The sequence below is a fragment of the Melospiza melodia genome, chromosome 2, assembly GCF_035770615.1.
Source record: "Melospiza melodia melodia isolate bMelMel2 chromosome 2, bMelMel2.pri, whole genome shotgun sequence".
NCBI classification, from domain to species: Eukaryota; Metazoa; Chordata; class Aves; order Passeriformes; family Passerellidae; genus Melospiza; species Melospiza melodia.
This window is the reverse complement of record NC_086195.1, coordinates 64,207,681-64,225,902: the sequence shown is the minus strand read 5'-3', so window position 1 is coordinate 64,225,902 and position 18,222 is coordinate 64,207,681. Positions and strand designations below refer to the sequence as shown.

The 18,222-nt window shown below is 42.2% G+C and overlaps 1 protein-coding gene across 1 annotated transcript in view; it reads left to right on the top strand.

The window, feature by feature from the left end:
- Positions 1-1,433: 1,433 nt before the first annotated feature.
- Positions 1,434-18,222, top strand: part of CLCN1 (chloride voltage-gated channel 1) — a 56,767-nt gene continuing 39,978 nt past the window's right edge. Inside the window, exon 1 of the mRNA XM_063148552.1 lies at positions 1,434-1,629. Coding sequence (XP_063004622.1) covers positions 1,579-1,629 — 51 coding nt within the window. The 5' untranslated portion in view covers positions 1,434-1,578. The remainder of the gene's footprint in view (positions 1,630-18,222) is intronic.

The following is an 18,222-nucleotide window of genomic DNA, read 5'->3' as shown; positions in this document are numbered from 1 at the left end:
CTGCAGACATTTGGTCTTTTGCATGATCTCTGCTCCCCATTGTCCCTGAGTCCTGGGTGGTTTTATTTCTGGCTTCCCATCTGCATTGGAAAGCTCCCTGACTGGATAACCTTAATAAAGGCAACACTTTCACCTTTCACATGCTCTTACATAACTCATTTTTATTTAGTGGGGGAAACAGCTTAGGAAGTGATGATGCTGCACTAAGAAACTGCTTTCCTAGATACAGAATTTTTCTTTTTCCCTCAACAAAAAGCTTTACAGATATCAGATGACAGGGGAAAAAAAAGCACTTGTCTGTGAAAAGAACTGTGGCCTATATTATGTGCTCCATTCCCCACAAACTTCTGTGCTTGCTGCCGCCTCAGGGTACAGCAGACAGTAGCTGTGACTCAGCTGAGGACGTAGCTGTTGCCACAGCTGCTCAGTGCTCTGTTTCTCAAGGCAGTAACCCACAGCAGCAAAACCCTGGTTTTGTCCTTTCTACACTGTTAGTTCCTCCTTGCTTTTCTTGTGGCAAAGACCCAGGGCACACAAAAGGGCAGGGGGCAGGACCTCTCTACTTTGCACCGCTACAGATGTTCCAGGATCCTCAACAGCCCACAAACTCTTCCTGACTATGCTGTTGAGCAGCCTTAATTGGCACAAACTGAAACACAAGAGGCTCCATCTGAACATCAGGAGGCACTTTTTTACCATGAGGGTGCCTGAGAACTGGAGGGAGTTGCCCAGAGGCTGCAGAGTCTCCATGCTTGGAGATACTCAAAAGCCATCTGAAAGTGGTCCTGAGCAAGTGGCTCTAGAAGGCCCTGGTTGAGCAGGGAAGCTGGGCCAGATGACTTCCAGAGCTCCCTTCCAACCTCAGCCATTCTGTGATTCTGGATATAAAAGATCCTGGGTGTTAGCTATGCCAGTGGATGAAGGTTCATGAAGGTACAAAGACTGCAAGGAGTGCTGTTTATTTGTGGTGAGGTAACCAGCAATAATGGGTATGCTTGAAGAAAAATTATGTTAAATGTGAGGACAGCATAACAGTAATTCAAATGAGGAATCGTCTTCCAAGGCCTGCTAGAGAACTTCCTCTCTCAGATGCTGACACTTCACCAGATTGTCCCTGAAAGAGATTGTGGAAATAATCCTCTTCAAAGTTGCAGGATGGTTATCTTGTCTCTAATTTTGGTAATTCGTCATTTCCATCCTTCTCTTCCTTCATCTCTCTCAGCCATCAGTACCCATTCTTTCTGTGGTTCCCCACCCTTTCCAAATGGAGTGAAGAATGACACTGCCTGAGAGAGGAGGAGGAAACGTTACCTCCTGTTAATTTACCGAGCTGTCCCATTGCCAGGACAGCAGAGAGAGATTAAAGCAGGGGAGCAGACAGAACAGGAGGGGGCAGGGAGTCTCTGGTTACACTCTCCCTCTGTGTCTTTCCCTCACCAGTAACCTTCTCTCTCAGGGTACTCTGAGGGACTTCAGCTGAAGCCTTGTGCCTGTTTCACTCCATGATTTTGCTGGGGAGGGCAGACAGGAGGACAGCCCTGAACAAGCCCTGCTCCACAGGACGTTGTCTCTGGGGATATGACTGGGGATGCCTCTCCAACGAAAGCGTTCCGATACCAAGAAACGTTGGTGAGTACGATACCTGCAGCAGCACAGAATGTTTCCTACGTGAGAGCTGGCTTCCCTCCTCTGCTTAAGGCACTGAAAACTTTCTTTGCCTACAAATATCCTTCCCTGTTTGCATTGGACAAACTCCCTGAGACATGTGCCCGAGCACATGCTCCAATAGTGGCTTCCTTCAAGAGAGAATGTGGCCATGTTCTCCTTGAATTCCTAATCCTCATGGGTGAAAAATTTACCACACCAGGCAGGTTAAAAAATGCTGGCATGAGTCAGAGCTGAGTCTGCAGAGCTACACAGAAATGCAGCTGCTGGTTGTGAATGGGTTTCTCTTATCAAGACAGCCACCGATAAGGCACTGAAGCCATTCCCTGCCCTTTGTTACAGCTCCCACAAGAAGCAGTTAGGATTCTGCCATAGTGGTGGCTACAGGCGCTGTGAGAACATGGAGCACGTTGCTCTATGGCATCCTTCGGGAACATCCCAGTGGGGTCTTGCACTGCTTTGTTGTAGGTATTTGGATGCAGGCTGTTGAGCCTCTTTCTGCTTTAGCTACATTAAAGAGTTAAATGGCAGACATGAGATTCGCTGCATGTCTGTGAGTCCTCACACTTTACTGGACAAGTGGAGGTAGCAGTTTGTCCTGTGCCTAAAAAGCTTCTTGCTTTGGTCCCTGAAGTGAGAATTAGCATCATACAATCCAGATTGCCTAATGAACACCATGAATGAAATCCCAGCCTTTAAAAATGAATAGCAGCCTCTTTGTGCCTGGGCATGCAAAGTTTTGGTAGCAGTGTTTAGAGAGAAGTAAGACTCAGTTGGGGCTGAGGAAAAAAAAAATTCTCATCTTATCTGAGCTGCTGCAAAGAAAGATGGAGACTTTTTTACATGTTTCTTTCTGGCATTTCTTGACCACATCTGAGTAGTGTCTTGCACTGCTTTGTTTTATAGGTATTTGGATGCAGGGTGTTGCCACACATTCTGGTTTTTGTTTCTAGAGCACCTAGTTTAGTAAGGAGAAGGTATGGAGAAGGAAGGGATGGGCTTTGGGAGCAAGAGGCTGAGGTGAAGAACTGGAGAATGGCTTTTAGTAAAAAAATATTCTGCTGCTGAATATTGCTCGTGTGTATGACAGAGTACCTTAGAGATGAATGAGGACTGTATGATCTTCAGTGTGACCATACAGCCCTTTATGACTGAAATCTTAATTTCAAATCCAGTCTTATACAATGAATGTAAATTTCTTAGTGATCCACAGTAGGCACATCACAAGCACACACCCTCAACTCAACAGTGGTTTTTTAAGAATGCTATTTATCACATATCAAGTATTAACCTTGCCAAAAGAGCCAGTCAGTACAGTGGAAGGATTAGGATGTATTTCATCTCTCTTGGCCTGATTTTCTGCATTCAAATATAAAAAAGAAACATCCTCATGTCAGAAGTGAGTAGTATCAACAGTACAACATTGAGGCTGAGCCTAATATAGAACAGAATGGGATTGCCATGACCTGTTTTATTGTTTGCACTATAAACAGACAAGTAATGATTGCATGAGGTACTGAACTGTTAGGAAATACTACAAACCCAAACAAAAGCAGCAGTAAGGAAGAGAGCATGAACCAGCACAAGATGCAGAGGAAGTGAGTATGCTATTTGGATAAAATGGCTATATTTCTTCTGCAGGTATAACAAAGTCATGGATCTCTACAATTTTCAGTTTTAGGTTCTTGGTGTAAAACTAGACTAGTCAGAGTAAATAGACTAAGGAGAGTTTTCTCGAATGCCTGTGGGAAGACACAGCTAGCACCAGATTTCTTGAGTTCAAAGAGCATGATTTGTATAACTTGAGCTAAGGCAAATCTTTGACAAAATATTTGTCCATTAAAATAGCTATTTGTGAGAGAAAGACATACAGTGTATTGCATTATATTAATTTATTCATAAATTTATCCCATATATTTGCCTCTGAGAGCTTTTCTAGGCTTCTGTACAGGACAGGATTGTGTAATAAATTATGTCTGATTCCTTGAGTACCTGCTAAGGTAAATCCCAAATGATTAACTCTTTGTTGAACTCAAGTCATCCCCATCCCTGATAAGAGGGCAGCAATGCTAGGACCTGTTTCATTAGGGATGACGCTAAAGTTAGGAATCTTTGAGAATGACCATATATACCCAAGTCCTTAGGGATCATAGGCAGAGTAGCAGCTAGTTACTGGAGCAGCTATTTGCTGGATCCAATCCAGGCATTAGTGCTCAGAAAGCACTGAATCAGTAATCTCAATTGAAGATAAATTATTTCTCAAAACAAGCAAAATTAAGAACATTTATAAGGATTATGTAGCAGATGAAAACAGGACTGTAATTCTGGATGTTGTTGCCTCAAGTGTTTTTGCCAGACGCTCTCAGGACTTGAGTATCTTAGCAATTTACACCTTAAAATGCTATCTTTAGGAACAGGCTCCTCTCAAGTATCAGCATTACATCTGTTCACTCCATGTACTCAGTCATGTTGGTTCGTTCTTGTTTGGTGAGTGAACAGAAGCAGAGAGCACTTCTGAACTAATGCTGCATACATCAGTTTTCAGACATAAAGCTACCACTGCTCTCTGGGCATGCTGCTTGGTCATAAAAGACAGACAGTAGGTCATTGCCTGGCTCAAAGACTGTAGGAATGACTGGTTTCCTCTGATTTAGAAAATCTATTGTAGTGTCACAATCCACAGCCAAAGTCACTTATGAAGCCTGTACATCTTGGGGTGAGGAGAGATGGTAGATGAGGCAGCTGCTGGTCAGCCTTCAAGGTCACAAACCATCTACAGGAGAGCGCTGATGAGTCAACTGACCATTTCTTGTCTCTAAACCCCTTCTATGATTGAAGTATCTGTGTTTGTTTATATACTGTGGCCACCTTATAAATTTTTTCTGCTCCTGGCTTTTTTTCTTTTTTATTTTCCTTTTTTTTTTTCCATTTCCAATAATTTTTAACTATTTGTTTTCCAGGTGTTCATGCCTCTTAGTCACTTACTCTTTTACCATTTCCTTGTTGCTCTCACATACCTTCTCCTCACTGTTGTGCTCTGCTGGTCTCCTCAATTTGTTTCTCTGCTCCTCTTGCTCTCAGTACACATGAGGCCAAGTGTTAGGTTTCACAGCTGTGTTTTTCTCTGTGCCTTCCTCACATCACTGCCATTGGATTCTGTTCTAAAAATATCCCATGTGACCCTTTCCCTGTGCTGTCCCAAGGCAGAAGGGGGATTCTCCCCAGCTCCCCTCTCCTCTTTTTATTTTTGAAGATGTTGTCAATCATACGGAAAGTAATGTTAGAAGGCAGAAGAGACCTGGGAAACTGAGGTCATGAGAAAGATCACTTGTGCAGATTTGTATTGCCAGTTCCAAAGCTGGAGAGGAGAAAAGATGCAGATGAACATGGGGCCAAGTTGTATGTGGCAAGATGTAGGGTTGTGACAATAGAAAAGAAAAAAAAGGAATTCTTTCTTCAGTCCATCTCTGCATGGGAGAGATGTTCAGGGCAACCTTACCTGTTTAAAAGATGAGGATAGGAATTTTTGCTATATTTTGCAGTGATTTTAAGCTCTGCTGTGAGAATAGCAGCTTCTTGAGGAAATTTTCTCATTTCCAGTTTGTATTGCTAGCAGGTCTGGTCTCTATCATTCTATTAATAATTGAAGTTTGCCTGCCAGTATTTTGGTTTTGTTGCCATCAAAGTAAAACCACAAGAATCACAGAATGATCTATAATGGAAGGGAACATTAGCAGCATCCAGTCCAGCCCCCTGCTTGGTTATGAATTTCTCTTGTTTCAGGTCATGGCTATTGGCTCTTGCATCTTCCTCGTGCCTCTCAGAGGAGAGTCTGGTGCTGCCCTGCCTATACCCTCCCTCTGAGTGTATTGGCATTTGCTGTTTGCAAATCAGCCTCTTCTCTGGGGTGAATAAACCCTGCTCCTTCAGCTTCTCCAGTCAACCATCCAAGCAAGACTTCCTGAGGTGACACCCACAACTGCACACCTGTGCTGTATATTCCTGACTTAAACACCTTTCCCATGGAGAAAGTTCAGTTCAACAGTAGCACATGCAACAGAAATGGTACCAAAGGCTTTACTTTGCCTGAGTGTTGCCCACATTGTCCTGGTTCTGGGTTTTGGGAGCAGCTACAGGAACAGGTTGCCTGCAGACACCACATTCTGGATTGCACCATCCTGGCAGGGAGGGCAAGGGGCCTTTTCTGCTACTTGCAGAATAGTATTTTTTTAAAACTCATTTCTAAAATCATTCAGGTATTGGACTCTGTTGTGAAGGTGTCCAATACCTGAAGGTGAATTACAATTTCCATGAATTGTACAGGTCTCCTGCTCAAAGAAATAAATTCCAAGGGCAGGCAGCATGCCAATCAGTCTACATGTTGCCATTGATCTTGTGCTGTAAAAAGTAAAAAAACTTGTTCATGTGTAAATGGCACATGGGGGTATCCCCCATTTGTGTGAAACCTAATTGGGTAGTTGCATGCTATAAGCTTTATTTATATGGACAAAGAAAATACATGTTTGTTTTGGCATCTCATGTGTGCTGCTTTGGCAATATAGCAGATTAAATTACTTCACGCAAGTTTGGGGTAGAGGGTACATGTGTGGGAAGGCCTTGTACAAAAATTCCTGACATTAAAAAAGACAGACCTGTTGCTAGTATAATTCTCAACAATGGCAACAGAGGTGCAACTGGAGTACAGAGATTAGTGCCCCAGCTGTACAGCAGGTGGCATACAAAGTATGGTAGATGAGAAATAATTCATCAATACTGAAATGCACAGCAAATAAAACTCCTCAGGGTAAAGTCAACTACTGTTGTGAATCTCCACACAATCACAGCAGAGAACCTGGGCATGCAGAAGAGAAGCTGGCAGTAAACATGACATAAAAATAAGTTATTTTGTCAGTGCTTACTTTAGCAAAGTAGCAGGGAGTTTTTGCTGTCAGTATTGATGGAAGAGCTTCCATGTACCTGTATGATAAAATGATCACTGTTAACTTGTTAATGCAGAGGCAGGACAGACAGAAGTTTAATAGTGCTGAACACTACCTTCTTGGAACCTGCTTATCTTAAGTGTTCATATTTACTGTTAAGTAACATAGAATTTCTTGATGAAACCAGATTTTACTGCTGTTTCTTTGCATGGGAAGGCATATAATGTTTTTGTATTTGTTAATCACACAATTCTCAGTACTGAACATAGAGGCAGCAAAGAGATCCTCCACACATCGTGACTGCAACAAACACTTTGGTCTTTGGACCTTGATGAGGACGTAGTCAGAATTAAAGAATTTGCTTACATCTTTAAAATTCAGGCATTTATATCTTCAACAAATTCCTGCCTCTTGGTGAAGAAATTGATTCTTACTCATTCTTCAGGGAACCAAGTGGCTGTTGGGATTGTTAGTCATCCACTTCTATGACGTATTTGTAAAAGGTAATGGATCAGCAATGTTTGCCCATCATCTATCAGCACTGAGGGTGGATTCTAGAAGCACATAAAAATACAAAGCGCCTTCATCTACTGCACAGTGCTATGGTGAGTGTCAGTGGCACCTAAACTTTTTCAAAGGAAGTCAAATACCTATAGCTCTAAAAACTCTGACAAACTACATGTAGTATGTTCTGATTTGGTGCCGTGAGGAAACTACTTTGTGCACCCCCAAGTTTGTTTCAGATGGAAGTTTGTCCAACTAGTCTTACCTGTACATATTCTGGCATACATATCCTTTGATTACATGTAAACTATTATAAGACTATAGATATCTACATCCTGAGACTTGGAGTTTCCCACATCTCTACTGGGACACTGAAGAGGACAGAATTTGCCTGAAGACCAGTCACAGAGGCTGATAAAGTATTTAACTGTGAGGAGGAACACACTGCTTTTAACAGCTACAGAAAAATAGCTATCCATTTTTGAGTGTGTGGTCAGCCAGAACTGCTCACAGTCCTGCAAATAGATTTCAGAATTAGATGACGCTTTCTTCAGACCATTGGAAGAGGTCATGTTCATAGTCCCTGGAAGCAAACCTGCTGCAGCAGTAAGAGCAGGGCACAAGCAATCCTGAAGTCTCCTGGAGTGCATTGCCAAGAAATTCATAACAAGATAATCAAAGAGACAGCAAGAGGAAGTGCTCTGCAGGACCTGATACTTGAAAAGGAGGAAGGACAGGTTAGGGATGTGAACATCCAGGACAGCTTCTGCATCTGAGGAGGGAGGAGAGCTCAAAATAAGGTTTCAAATCTTGAGTTCAGGAGAGAAATCTTTGATTCTTCAGGGATCTTATTGGAAGAATCCCATCGGAAATGGCCCTGAAGGGAAGAGGGGTACAAGAGGGCTGGTTGTTGTACAGAAAAAATCTGCTCCAAGCTCAGGAATGATTCATCCTTATGAGCAGGAAATCAAGCAAAGGCAGGAGGTCTGCATGAATTAGGAAGGAGATCCTGACAAAACTCAAACAAGTGACATGGGACGACTCTAGGGACACCAGCCACGTGTTAAAGGATGAGGTTAGGAAAACCAAAGCTCATCTGGAGTTTAATCTGGTGAGGGACACGAAGGGCAACAAGAAAGGCGTATCAGCACAGGTGTATTGTACAGGTGTATCAGCAGCAAAATTGAGGCAATGGAAAATGTGGGCCCTCTTCTAAAGAATCAAGGCAAATTGATTCTAAAGAAGATGATGGAGAGCAAGGACTCTCACTGGAGGAGGATGAGGTCAGAGAACATTTAAACATACTGGGAATGCACAGATCCATGGAACCTGATGGGATGCACCCACCAGCATGAGGGAGTTGGTCAATCTCATTGCAAGGCCACTCTCTATTTAATCTTTCAAAGCTCATAGGGATTCAGAATGGTAACTGAGGACAGGAAGAAAACAAATGTCACTTCCATCTTCAAAAGGAGCAAGAAGTCCAGCAAACTGCAGGCTGACCCACTTCAGCTCAATCCCCATAAAGGTGATAGAGCAAGACTTCTTGGGAACCATTTCCAAACACATGAAGGACAGACTCCCCAACATGATTGGGAGTGGCCAGCATGGCATTGTGAAGGGAAAATCACATTTAACCAACATACAGTTCAGTGGCCAGTTGAGACAGCCTGGTGGATGAAGGAAGAGAAGTGGATTATGGTTATCTTTACTTTAGCAATGCTTTTGTCTCCCACCACATCCTCATAGTGAGCTGATTAAGTACAGGCTGGACAAGTGGACCTTGCAGTGGATTGAAAATTGGCTGAACTGCAGGGCTCCAAAGGTTATGATCAGCAGCACATCCTTCTGCTTAGCTGTGATGAGGCTAAACCTGGAGTCCTGTGCCCAGGTCTGAGCTCCACAGTTCATAAAACCCATGGAGTTTCTGGAGATGGTTCTGCAAAAGGCCACAGTGATGATAAAAGGATGGGAGCATCTCACATCTGAGGAAAGGCTGAAAGAGCTGGGATTGTTCAGCAAAGGCTTGGGGGAGGTCTCATTATCTGATGGTAGACTGAAGATGGTGGAGCCATTCTCTTCTCAGCAGAGCCCAGTCACAGGACAAGACAGAATGGGCACAAATTGAAACACAGGAATTTCTGTCTGAACATAAAGAGGCTTTTGCATGACTGAGCACTGCCACAGGTTTGCCTGGTGTGATTGTTGCATCCTTGAAGGCATCCAAAAGCTGTCTGGACACAGCCCAAGGCAACTTTAGCCTGCTGACACAGCTTGAACATGGTATTGGACAAGACAGCGGGTGTCCCATCCAAAGCCCAAACATTCTGTAATTCTGTGATTAAATTAAGTACTCAGAGGAACAGCAGTGCAAATTACCTACTGGTCTACAAGATTATTGTCTTCTAAATATGACACAGAATGTATTTTTAATTCTTTGTCTGTAATGAACTCTCTTATCTACCCTTGCTGTTAAATGACTCACGCAAAACTGTCATTTACTTCTATTACAGAAAAGCAAATTAAAACTGTTTGCCTGCATCTAAATTCCAAGGAGTTTGACTTCAATAGAGCAAGACCCTACTTCCTGAGATACAGCCAAATTAACCTTCTCAGTTAATTTTCTTCATACCGCTCAATATTTTCCAGACCTCATTGTCCTTTCCAGCTTGGGAGGTTCTAGTCCATTTAACTGTTCCTCATACAGCAGCTATTCCATAATTTGACCATCCACTAAAAGTCTCTCAGTTCTACTGTATTAATTTTGAGACTTACGTAGGGAAAGAGAAAACAAACATTGTTCAGATGTATTTGCACATTGTATTTTATCAGGTATTATTATCCTACTTCTTAAACATAGTTCTAAATAAATGCTAAAGAGGTCATTATGATCATTCAGTGTAACCCCAAGGTCTTATTCTTACATATTGAGAGCTTACATAGTTGAATAGTTCTTGTGTATGCAAAGCTAGAATGCCTGTTCCTCCTTAATCACTTCAGATTTATTGTGACTTTTCATCTGTAATTTTATTGCTCAATCATCCTGTTAAAGCCCTGTACAATTCTTCAGCCAGTCTGTTTTTATTCCTCTGAATAGCTTACTAGCACCCTGTGAGCCCTTATCCAGACCAGAGAGGTATTTGATATTAATTCTTCTTGGCATCGAGTTTGTTATCAACCGTAGGGGACATGGTACTGAGGGCAGGCTGCTTTTAGTTCCAATTCCATATAAAAATAGGGCATGTTGGAAACCTCGTTTCCATTAGTTTGAAGTCCATAATGCTCCAGGCTCAAAGGGCAAAAGAGCTGCAGGTTCACCTAAGCTTTCCAGGAATGGGAAAGGCAAAAGCAGGATTAAACACATGGCAGCTATGCAACAGGGTAGTGGCAGAAGAAACAGTCAGCGTGGTGTAGGATCTTTATTCCAGGGATTCATGGAAATCTTACTCTTGGGAAGATGAAGTCAGGGCTAAATAAATTTCTCTTGCCTACACATGTGTTTTAGTGCTGCATGTGAGCATGTACATTTTGGATGATATGATCTATTGACAGCCGCGCGAACATCTTTGTTCTTAAATGCTGCTTCCCTATGTGACCTGCAGTGAACTCACTCAGAGCACAGCTCTGAGCACTTAACCGCATGAAGACATGAGTGTTTTCAATTGGTTTACCTTTCACAATGCCCAGACAGACATATCAGAGCTGGTGCAAGGAAGGGAATATGACCATCCTTTCTTCATGGCACTCAGTTTTGAGACAGCTGTAACAGTTCAGGCCAATGCTGAAAAATCTTGAGTCTCTGTGTGTTCTCTCTTCTTTAACCTAGATGTATTTCATAAGCAGTACCAACTACTCTTATGCCATGACCCTGTAAAATATCTTTTTTTTTTCCTTATAACTGCCTCATACCAAAAGATAAAAGAACTAGACTTGACATTTTGTCTGGAAATGTGGAGCAAGGGAGACTAAGAAGGTCAGGGCCTGATGCATCACTGGATTTTGATTAGGCAGGTGCACAGTGTGACAGGCAGCCTTTTCTGTGCAGAGCTCAGGTACAGCATGGTGCTCCACTAATAGCCCCTCAATGCAAGCCTCAGAAAGAGTCAGAATACCTACAAGGAGTAGTCCTTCCCCTTGCGACTCCTCACTCCCCACTAGTTCTAGCCCTGAGCTGCCATATGTTATCTTTATTCTCTTTTACTCTTCCATCACTGGGGGAAACTATTTGCATGCTATGTAGCAAATAAGTAGTGTAATAATAGTGTAGTAGATTAATAGAATATGCTAAGATATCCTTTCCAAATTCTTCCACAAAGTTTTTTCACTCTCAGAACCTCTAGTGGTTTCTGCTTCCAACCCAACTCTTTTTTTCTATGTGTAGGCTTCTCTCTTCTTCTTTCCACTTTTCCAGATCAGTGTGTTTGGTCCTGTAGTAAATGGATGTTCTTTAAATCTGATGATTTTTTGCTACTGCATATGGAGGACTGACACAACTGATTCCATAACAATACTTCAGCTGAACCTGATACCACGATTCAGCTTCTTAGCTGAAACCACTACTTATTTCATGGTGACCACAATGTGCTTGGAGTTCAATAACCCCACAGAAACAGCAAAGGTCAAAACATAGACTAGAATGGATCAAATGGAGAGCCACATTAAAACAAAGAAGCTTTTTGACCTATTAAGAGAAGTGTTCAAAAAAGTGAAACATTTCCAGAAGATATGAAGGTTACTGAAAGACACCATACTGGTATCTAAAGAGAACAAGTCCACACAAAAAGGCCTCAGTCCTTCTTTAGTCTGCTTCAGATCCTTCACATGAATGCTGTCCCCTGCCAGGATGCAGGTGATATGCTTATTATAGGGTTGGAGGGTGTACTAGGAATCCTTTAGGGAGTGCTGACCTCCTGCCTTCTCATTTATATCTGCCTCTTATTTCCAATGCAGCTCTGTAAGAAAAATTCAAAGCTGGGTCCAGACCCTCCTGTGGACAGACTGTGGACTGCAGAGGAAGGCATCTTGGTAACAATGACATTTCAGACCTGGTATTGGAACACAGATATTGAAGACGTTAATGCACTTCTAAGCAGATCTGAATGCTCAGCAGCTGATTCAGGGCAATGATCATGTTCCCCAGCACACAAGACTATAGGTCAAGGGAGGACAGGTCTGTAATGATCAGTGTGGCAAAGCTCAGTATGTAACTGTATAGACAGATGTCTGTTCATGGTCCTACCAGAAAGCACAGTTAGACTGGTGAAGATCTCCTGCAGGAAGACAATGGAGAACCCTCCTGCCCAGAGCAAGGAGATTACCTTGCCCCTACAGAGACCTCACTGCCATCCCATGGGATTTAATGATGGCATTTGTAGCAGTTTTATTTGGAGGGAGAGGGAAGGAGCGTAAGGACCTGTTGGCTGGCAGTGGTGGAGCCACTGGGGCCAGCTGTGCTTTCTACCAGCAAGTTCTGTAGCCAGAACTGTGGTCCCTGTGGTACAGGGAAGCACCACAGCAATACCCTCTGCATCCCTCTCCTCTTTGATGAAGAGCAGGTTGAAAGCTGCCATGTCAGCTGCATCTTCCCAGAGCAGTGAGTCTTCAGCATGTGGCATAGCTTGTCTGTCAGCAGGATGGGTCTGAGGAGCCTGCAGACTTGTGTGAGCTTGTGGTCCTCATGGTGCCCAAAAACCAGTGGTCTAGAGCATTTCTGTCCTTCTCCCCCTAAGTAAATGTCCCCAGCCCAGCCAGTGCACCTGCCAGCAACAACTCTCCTCCTGATGCAAGAAAGCCATCTCTACTTTTTTTTTTTTTTTTTTTTTTTTTTTTTTTTTTTTTTTGTTACTGACTCATTCCTTTCAAAATATACTGTAAACATAATATAGAATAGAATCTGGCTCTGATATAGACAAGAAAAATTTTATATACACCCCAGACCAAGGGCAGTGCTTGAACAGGATACCACAAGTAGTCTTAGGCATTGCTGCTGTTTCTGAACACCTAATAATGCAAGAGAAGGACTGTGAGCAATGGTCTTGAACAAACACAACATCCAAAAGTCTTTCATTTCTCCTGAACAGTCCGAGTTTAACAGCTTGTAGAACTAATTTCAGCTCCCAACATAAGTGAAAGAATTGTTTCCACCATTTATTCTCAGCACCTTCCTCTCCATTGGACCATTATCTCTGCAGCATTCCTTATTCTGGTCAAAAGTTTCCAGTGTCAACCTATAGCCCCTTACTGGACTCCTGTTCCAGGGTTAATATTTTTAGATGTCATGGACATTAGATGCCAGCCCTGGGACCCAATGCCACTTACGGGGAATGTCCTGCAATTTCTTCTGCTGATTTATCTTAATATCCTGGACTTAATAAACTAAGCTACCTGTCTCTTTGGTGCTTGGAGATTGTATCCCCTCATGGCCCTGGTGTACTTCTTGCACCATTTTTCCCCTTGTGACAATCTAAATTGGCTCTTGCTAATAGGTGTGCAGCAGCTCTAGTTTATAAAGCTTGACAGAGAAAAGACTTTTTGCAGCCTTCAGGCCAAAGAGTGGCCCAGTACTTGAACCTGGATGCACGTGGTTGATGCAGTTCTTCTTCCCTTCCCCCAGCACCTTCCTGCAAGTCAAAGCAAGGGGCTAGAAGACAGAAGAGGGAGAGAGTCCAGTGAATGTCATGCTGACTCTCACTCTCATCCCTGTATCAGCAGCCAGTGATAACAGCAAAGGTTATTGCTGCAGGGGAATTTCTTTGCCCTCATTTGGGATGGATTCATTATTCAGGCTGCCAAGAGAAACACTATCTTTCCTCTGTTTACCTTAGTCTTTATCTCATATTACCACCAGGGATTGTTTCATGGAAAACAGGCAAGACCCCTGCTGTGCTGGAGAGTTAGGTGTTTTTTTTATGGTTATCTGCATTTAGATGGGGGAAGGAGAAGGGGAAAGTTAGTCAAAACTTTTCAGGATTTACAACTGTCCTAGTAAATAAGTATATTAAAAAATCTTCAATGCTAGTGATAACACATCTATGCTACAGCCCTTCTGTTGACATCCTGTATCTCAGTTGTCTGAGATGGGACAGGACAAGCCAGAGCTGCCAACAACTTGTACTTAGCAACCATGGCTCATGCAAGCACTTCATAGCATTTGCTCTAACCATGTCAAGAGTCTGAAATGTAAGCAAGAGCCAAGTGTTACTTAGAAAATTTTTATGGTGGATGAGAGCTCTGTTGCAATCAGAAAAGACAGTCCCTTTTCTCATTTCTAGGTGTATTCCTCATTCCTTTTTTACTGACATTCACATGGGCATGCATCAGCAGGAATGAAGAGCTGAGCTGGCTGAAAATTAATTTTTTCCTTGCATCAAGCTTCTTGATCACTAGTTCCAGTACATAAAAAAATTAGGACTGTCCTTTTCAACAAGTCTGCTCCTCAAGTGCCCCAAACTAGGCAATGTGATCAGTCTCATAGAGATCCATAGATCATAGGGCTTCAGTGAAATTGCTTTTCAGGCATTTGAAAGTGGAACATATATCAGGAAAAAGAAATTATTTTTCTTGCATATGTCTAATCCTAGCCATGGCCTGCTGCAGGTACTCTGTCCATATTCATGGTTCCTTCTTCTTGACCAACCTCAGCTCATGCACACCACAAACATGTCCTTGAAACTTTCCCAAAAATCTTCCCTTCACAAGTCAGTTCCTCCTCCTAAACCTTTCAACTATGGCCACACATCTTCATAGTTGTCCATATTTTAAGTAAGAATCATCATTCTGTTGTTGAAATTAGCCAAATCCAGTTCAAACCCAGGAGCCTGTGGCTGGCCAGCTCAGCACAGCTCATCAGTGCACTTTCTTTCCACCCTCATGGTGTTGGTCAGGCTGTGAGTCACGGCATAATGGGCAATTATTCATTTTACCTGTGCAACAAGCAATCCACAGGGAGAAGGGGAAGAAAGGCACAAGCTACAATTTCTCTGTGATGGAATAATAACAAATTTACTAGCTTAGAGGTATCCTTAATAAGTTTTGATCATTAAAGAAAAGTCTGTATTTCCTAGATGTTCCTTGGTCCTTTCTGCTAAAAATATCTTCAAGCTGACTACATCAGAGAATGTTTGTGATGCAAAATTATTCTCCTAGAAAATAAGAAATCCACTGAATCTACTTCAGTCAGTTAATTGAGTGTTTGCTAGTTCTCACTGTACTTTAGCTGCTTTTGGATGCACAATCCAGTCAGAAAAAGTTTTCTCCTTCTAAGCAGTCTAATATTACTTTTTTGTAATTGCTTTTTTTCTTATTTTGGTACTTGCATGCACACTGTGCCTATTTGATTTGTTCTTGGTTTATCTTAAGACAAGACATTCACTTTTCTACCTCACCAGTAATACACCTCTTCATTTGGAAAGCCTTTTGGCAGATGAAAAGAAGAAATTATTTAATAGAAGCTACGGGGTGCTGTAGGGTAGAGAATCACCAAGGGAATTGAGGGCTGCAATTTTAGAAGGGGGCAGCTGTAAGGGAGGAGGCATCCAAGCTGTGGAGATATGGAAACCATCTCCTAGGCAATAGAGTGTAAGCACAAAATTTTAGCAGCTCAGAAGGTCATCAACTTAATTGCAACCAAGGTCATAGTGGGTTAGGGAGAATTGTGTGTAGACTATGTATTTATTTCTGTGCTTTCTGACTTCCATGCTTGAAGTTTTCTCTATTTAAAATAATCAAATAATCTTATTTTTATTCTACTAAAGGCTGTTCTGTATTGAGTTTTGAAGCCTGATGGTGTTTACCTGAGAGCTCACCAGGACAGTCAGATTCACTTTAAAGTTCTGAATGAGTTTGGATCATTTATAAAACCAAATTTTGTTGTCTTCTCTTTAATCTGAGTTTCTGTCTTGTTCTTATTGCTGGGTTTAAGTCTCTCTGCTGGTTATTTTTGCTCTCAGTTCCAACCTGTGACCACATTGTGATGTAGGACAATACAACCTTGAGTTAACAAGTAATTTACCTTAGATGGTGTCATCAACATGAACATGGTGCTCTGTGCTGACTGTCACAGTCAGGTTGGTTCTGGAACTGGGACATAACCCTGCCCCTTTAAAGCTCATTTGGTTTTTGCCAAGTCATGGCATATCATATTGTCATATCATGTCATATTGCACTGCCATCCTGCCCTATCCTGATCTGTTCAAATTTCCTTCCAAATTCCTCTACTCCAACATCTGCTTCAATGGGTCCTTCATGTCTTTGTGTTCCTGTAAGTATTTATCTGATGCCAGTTGTGAGATTTTTTTCCCCATTCTGCCTCTTTCTTCTTGAGTTATCAAAAGCTGATGCTTTTCAAAATCTGCCCTGTTTCTGTCAATTCTGCTCTACTCAGTCTAGTATTAGTCAGTACATGTCCACTTGAATATCATCATATTATCTTGTTATTTCTCCATAATGAAAGCCCTTAAACTTTCTGGTCTTTTTCTTTTGAGTTTTTGCTGTGAACTCAACCCTTCTTTCAAGTGTCCTCTGAGAGTTCTCTGCCATTGTCTCTCCATATCCAGCCTGACTTACTATGTGCCCTGCACAGCCTAAATTTCTATCTTTTGCTGCTGTTCAAGCCTCGGTCCATGATCTATTTCTTTCTTTTAGTATAAAAGCTGCCTTTTCTTCCAATCTCCCTCCCTCATCCCAGCCCTTTTCACAGCATTCTTTCTCTCCCAAAGCTCTAATTGCCTCCTGTAGCTCTTTGAAGCCTCCATGGTTATCTTGTCTAATAAAATGTCCTAGTCAAGAGCTTTGTTCTCATCTAGAAGCCATTGCCTTTTCTAACATCTACTGAAGTCTTTTTCCTGCTTTTTTCACTCTTTTTTGCTCCATCTAAAGGTATTGCTTGAAGCAAAATATTCTTTCTGTATCTTCCTGTCCAGGTTCTCATCCCCTGATGCCCTCTGGTGCTTTGTCTTTTATTGCCTTTGTGTTTCTCTCTTAGAGACCCTGTTAGTGTTAAGTAGTCATCCCTTTGTCACCTTTCTCCTCTTCCTCCTTTAAAACTCCCTTCTTCATCTTTATAGTTTCTTTTGTCCCATAGACTGTCTTTTCTATTATATTCTTTGCAGACTTGTGGACCTCTTGGGCTGGGCTTTCTCAAGCACAGAATATTATTTTCTTTCTTTGTTGTTAAATGCCTGTTTCTAATCTGCATGCAGGGTTCTCTGTAACAATAACTCTGCCTCAGCAAATTCCATTCCTATCAGTCTGGGGTGGCAGAGGGCTCTGCATCACCATCTGCTATAATGTCTGTGTACGCAGGGTTGAAAAAATAGATGTGGTGTTTCACTCCAGAGGAGGCTGCAGTCTGCTGGTGGGCTGCAAGGCTTGTGTACAGGGAGGTAATGAAGTGGTCTAGATCTTTCAGAACAAGCCAAAAGAAGCTCTAGCATAAGCACAAGCCTCAGAAGTTGGTATGATGTCTGATAATTGCGTGGGCAGGGCATAGGGAACATTAAGATTGTCACTGCTGATAAATAGTACTTGGATTATTTCAGGTTATAAATCTCCTGGGACCAGACCATGGGAGAAGTGTGAGTCTTCAGACATCCTTACCTCCCTCCCCACCAGCCTCTCAGAGCTTTTACCAGCCTTTCAGAGCTTTCTAATGCCATCAAAGCATTAGGATGAGAAGGCTAGGAATTGTATTTCTGCATCCTGAAAAGCATTAAGGAGAAATAAATTAATGCAGAGAAAGGCAGACCTGAGGGAAAACTAAGAAGAGGAGTGAGAAAAATAGAAGCCTGACTGGAAAAGAGATCCATCTTGGTTGACAGCTCTTCCAGTTTCTATTCTTTTCTTTATTGTCATTTAATACCCTAATTTGGACTGTAGCTGTATTTTCATTCATCACAAACATCTTTTCTTGAAACACATTTTGGAGTCCCACTAGGGCCTGTAAAATGCAATGGACAAAAAAAAAAATGGTGTATGAGCAGGTCGTGTAACTTTCCTCTTGCATGCCATGGGGAGGTCTAGAAACTTTTGTGAGCCTTTTCCAGAGGCTTAGGTGCACCTGAGGAGTCAAGCCATGTGTGCAGGTCATCTGTGTTTGTGGCTAGTGCAAGATGGT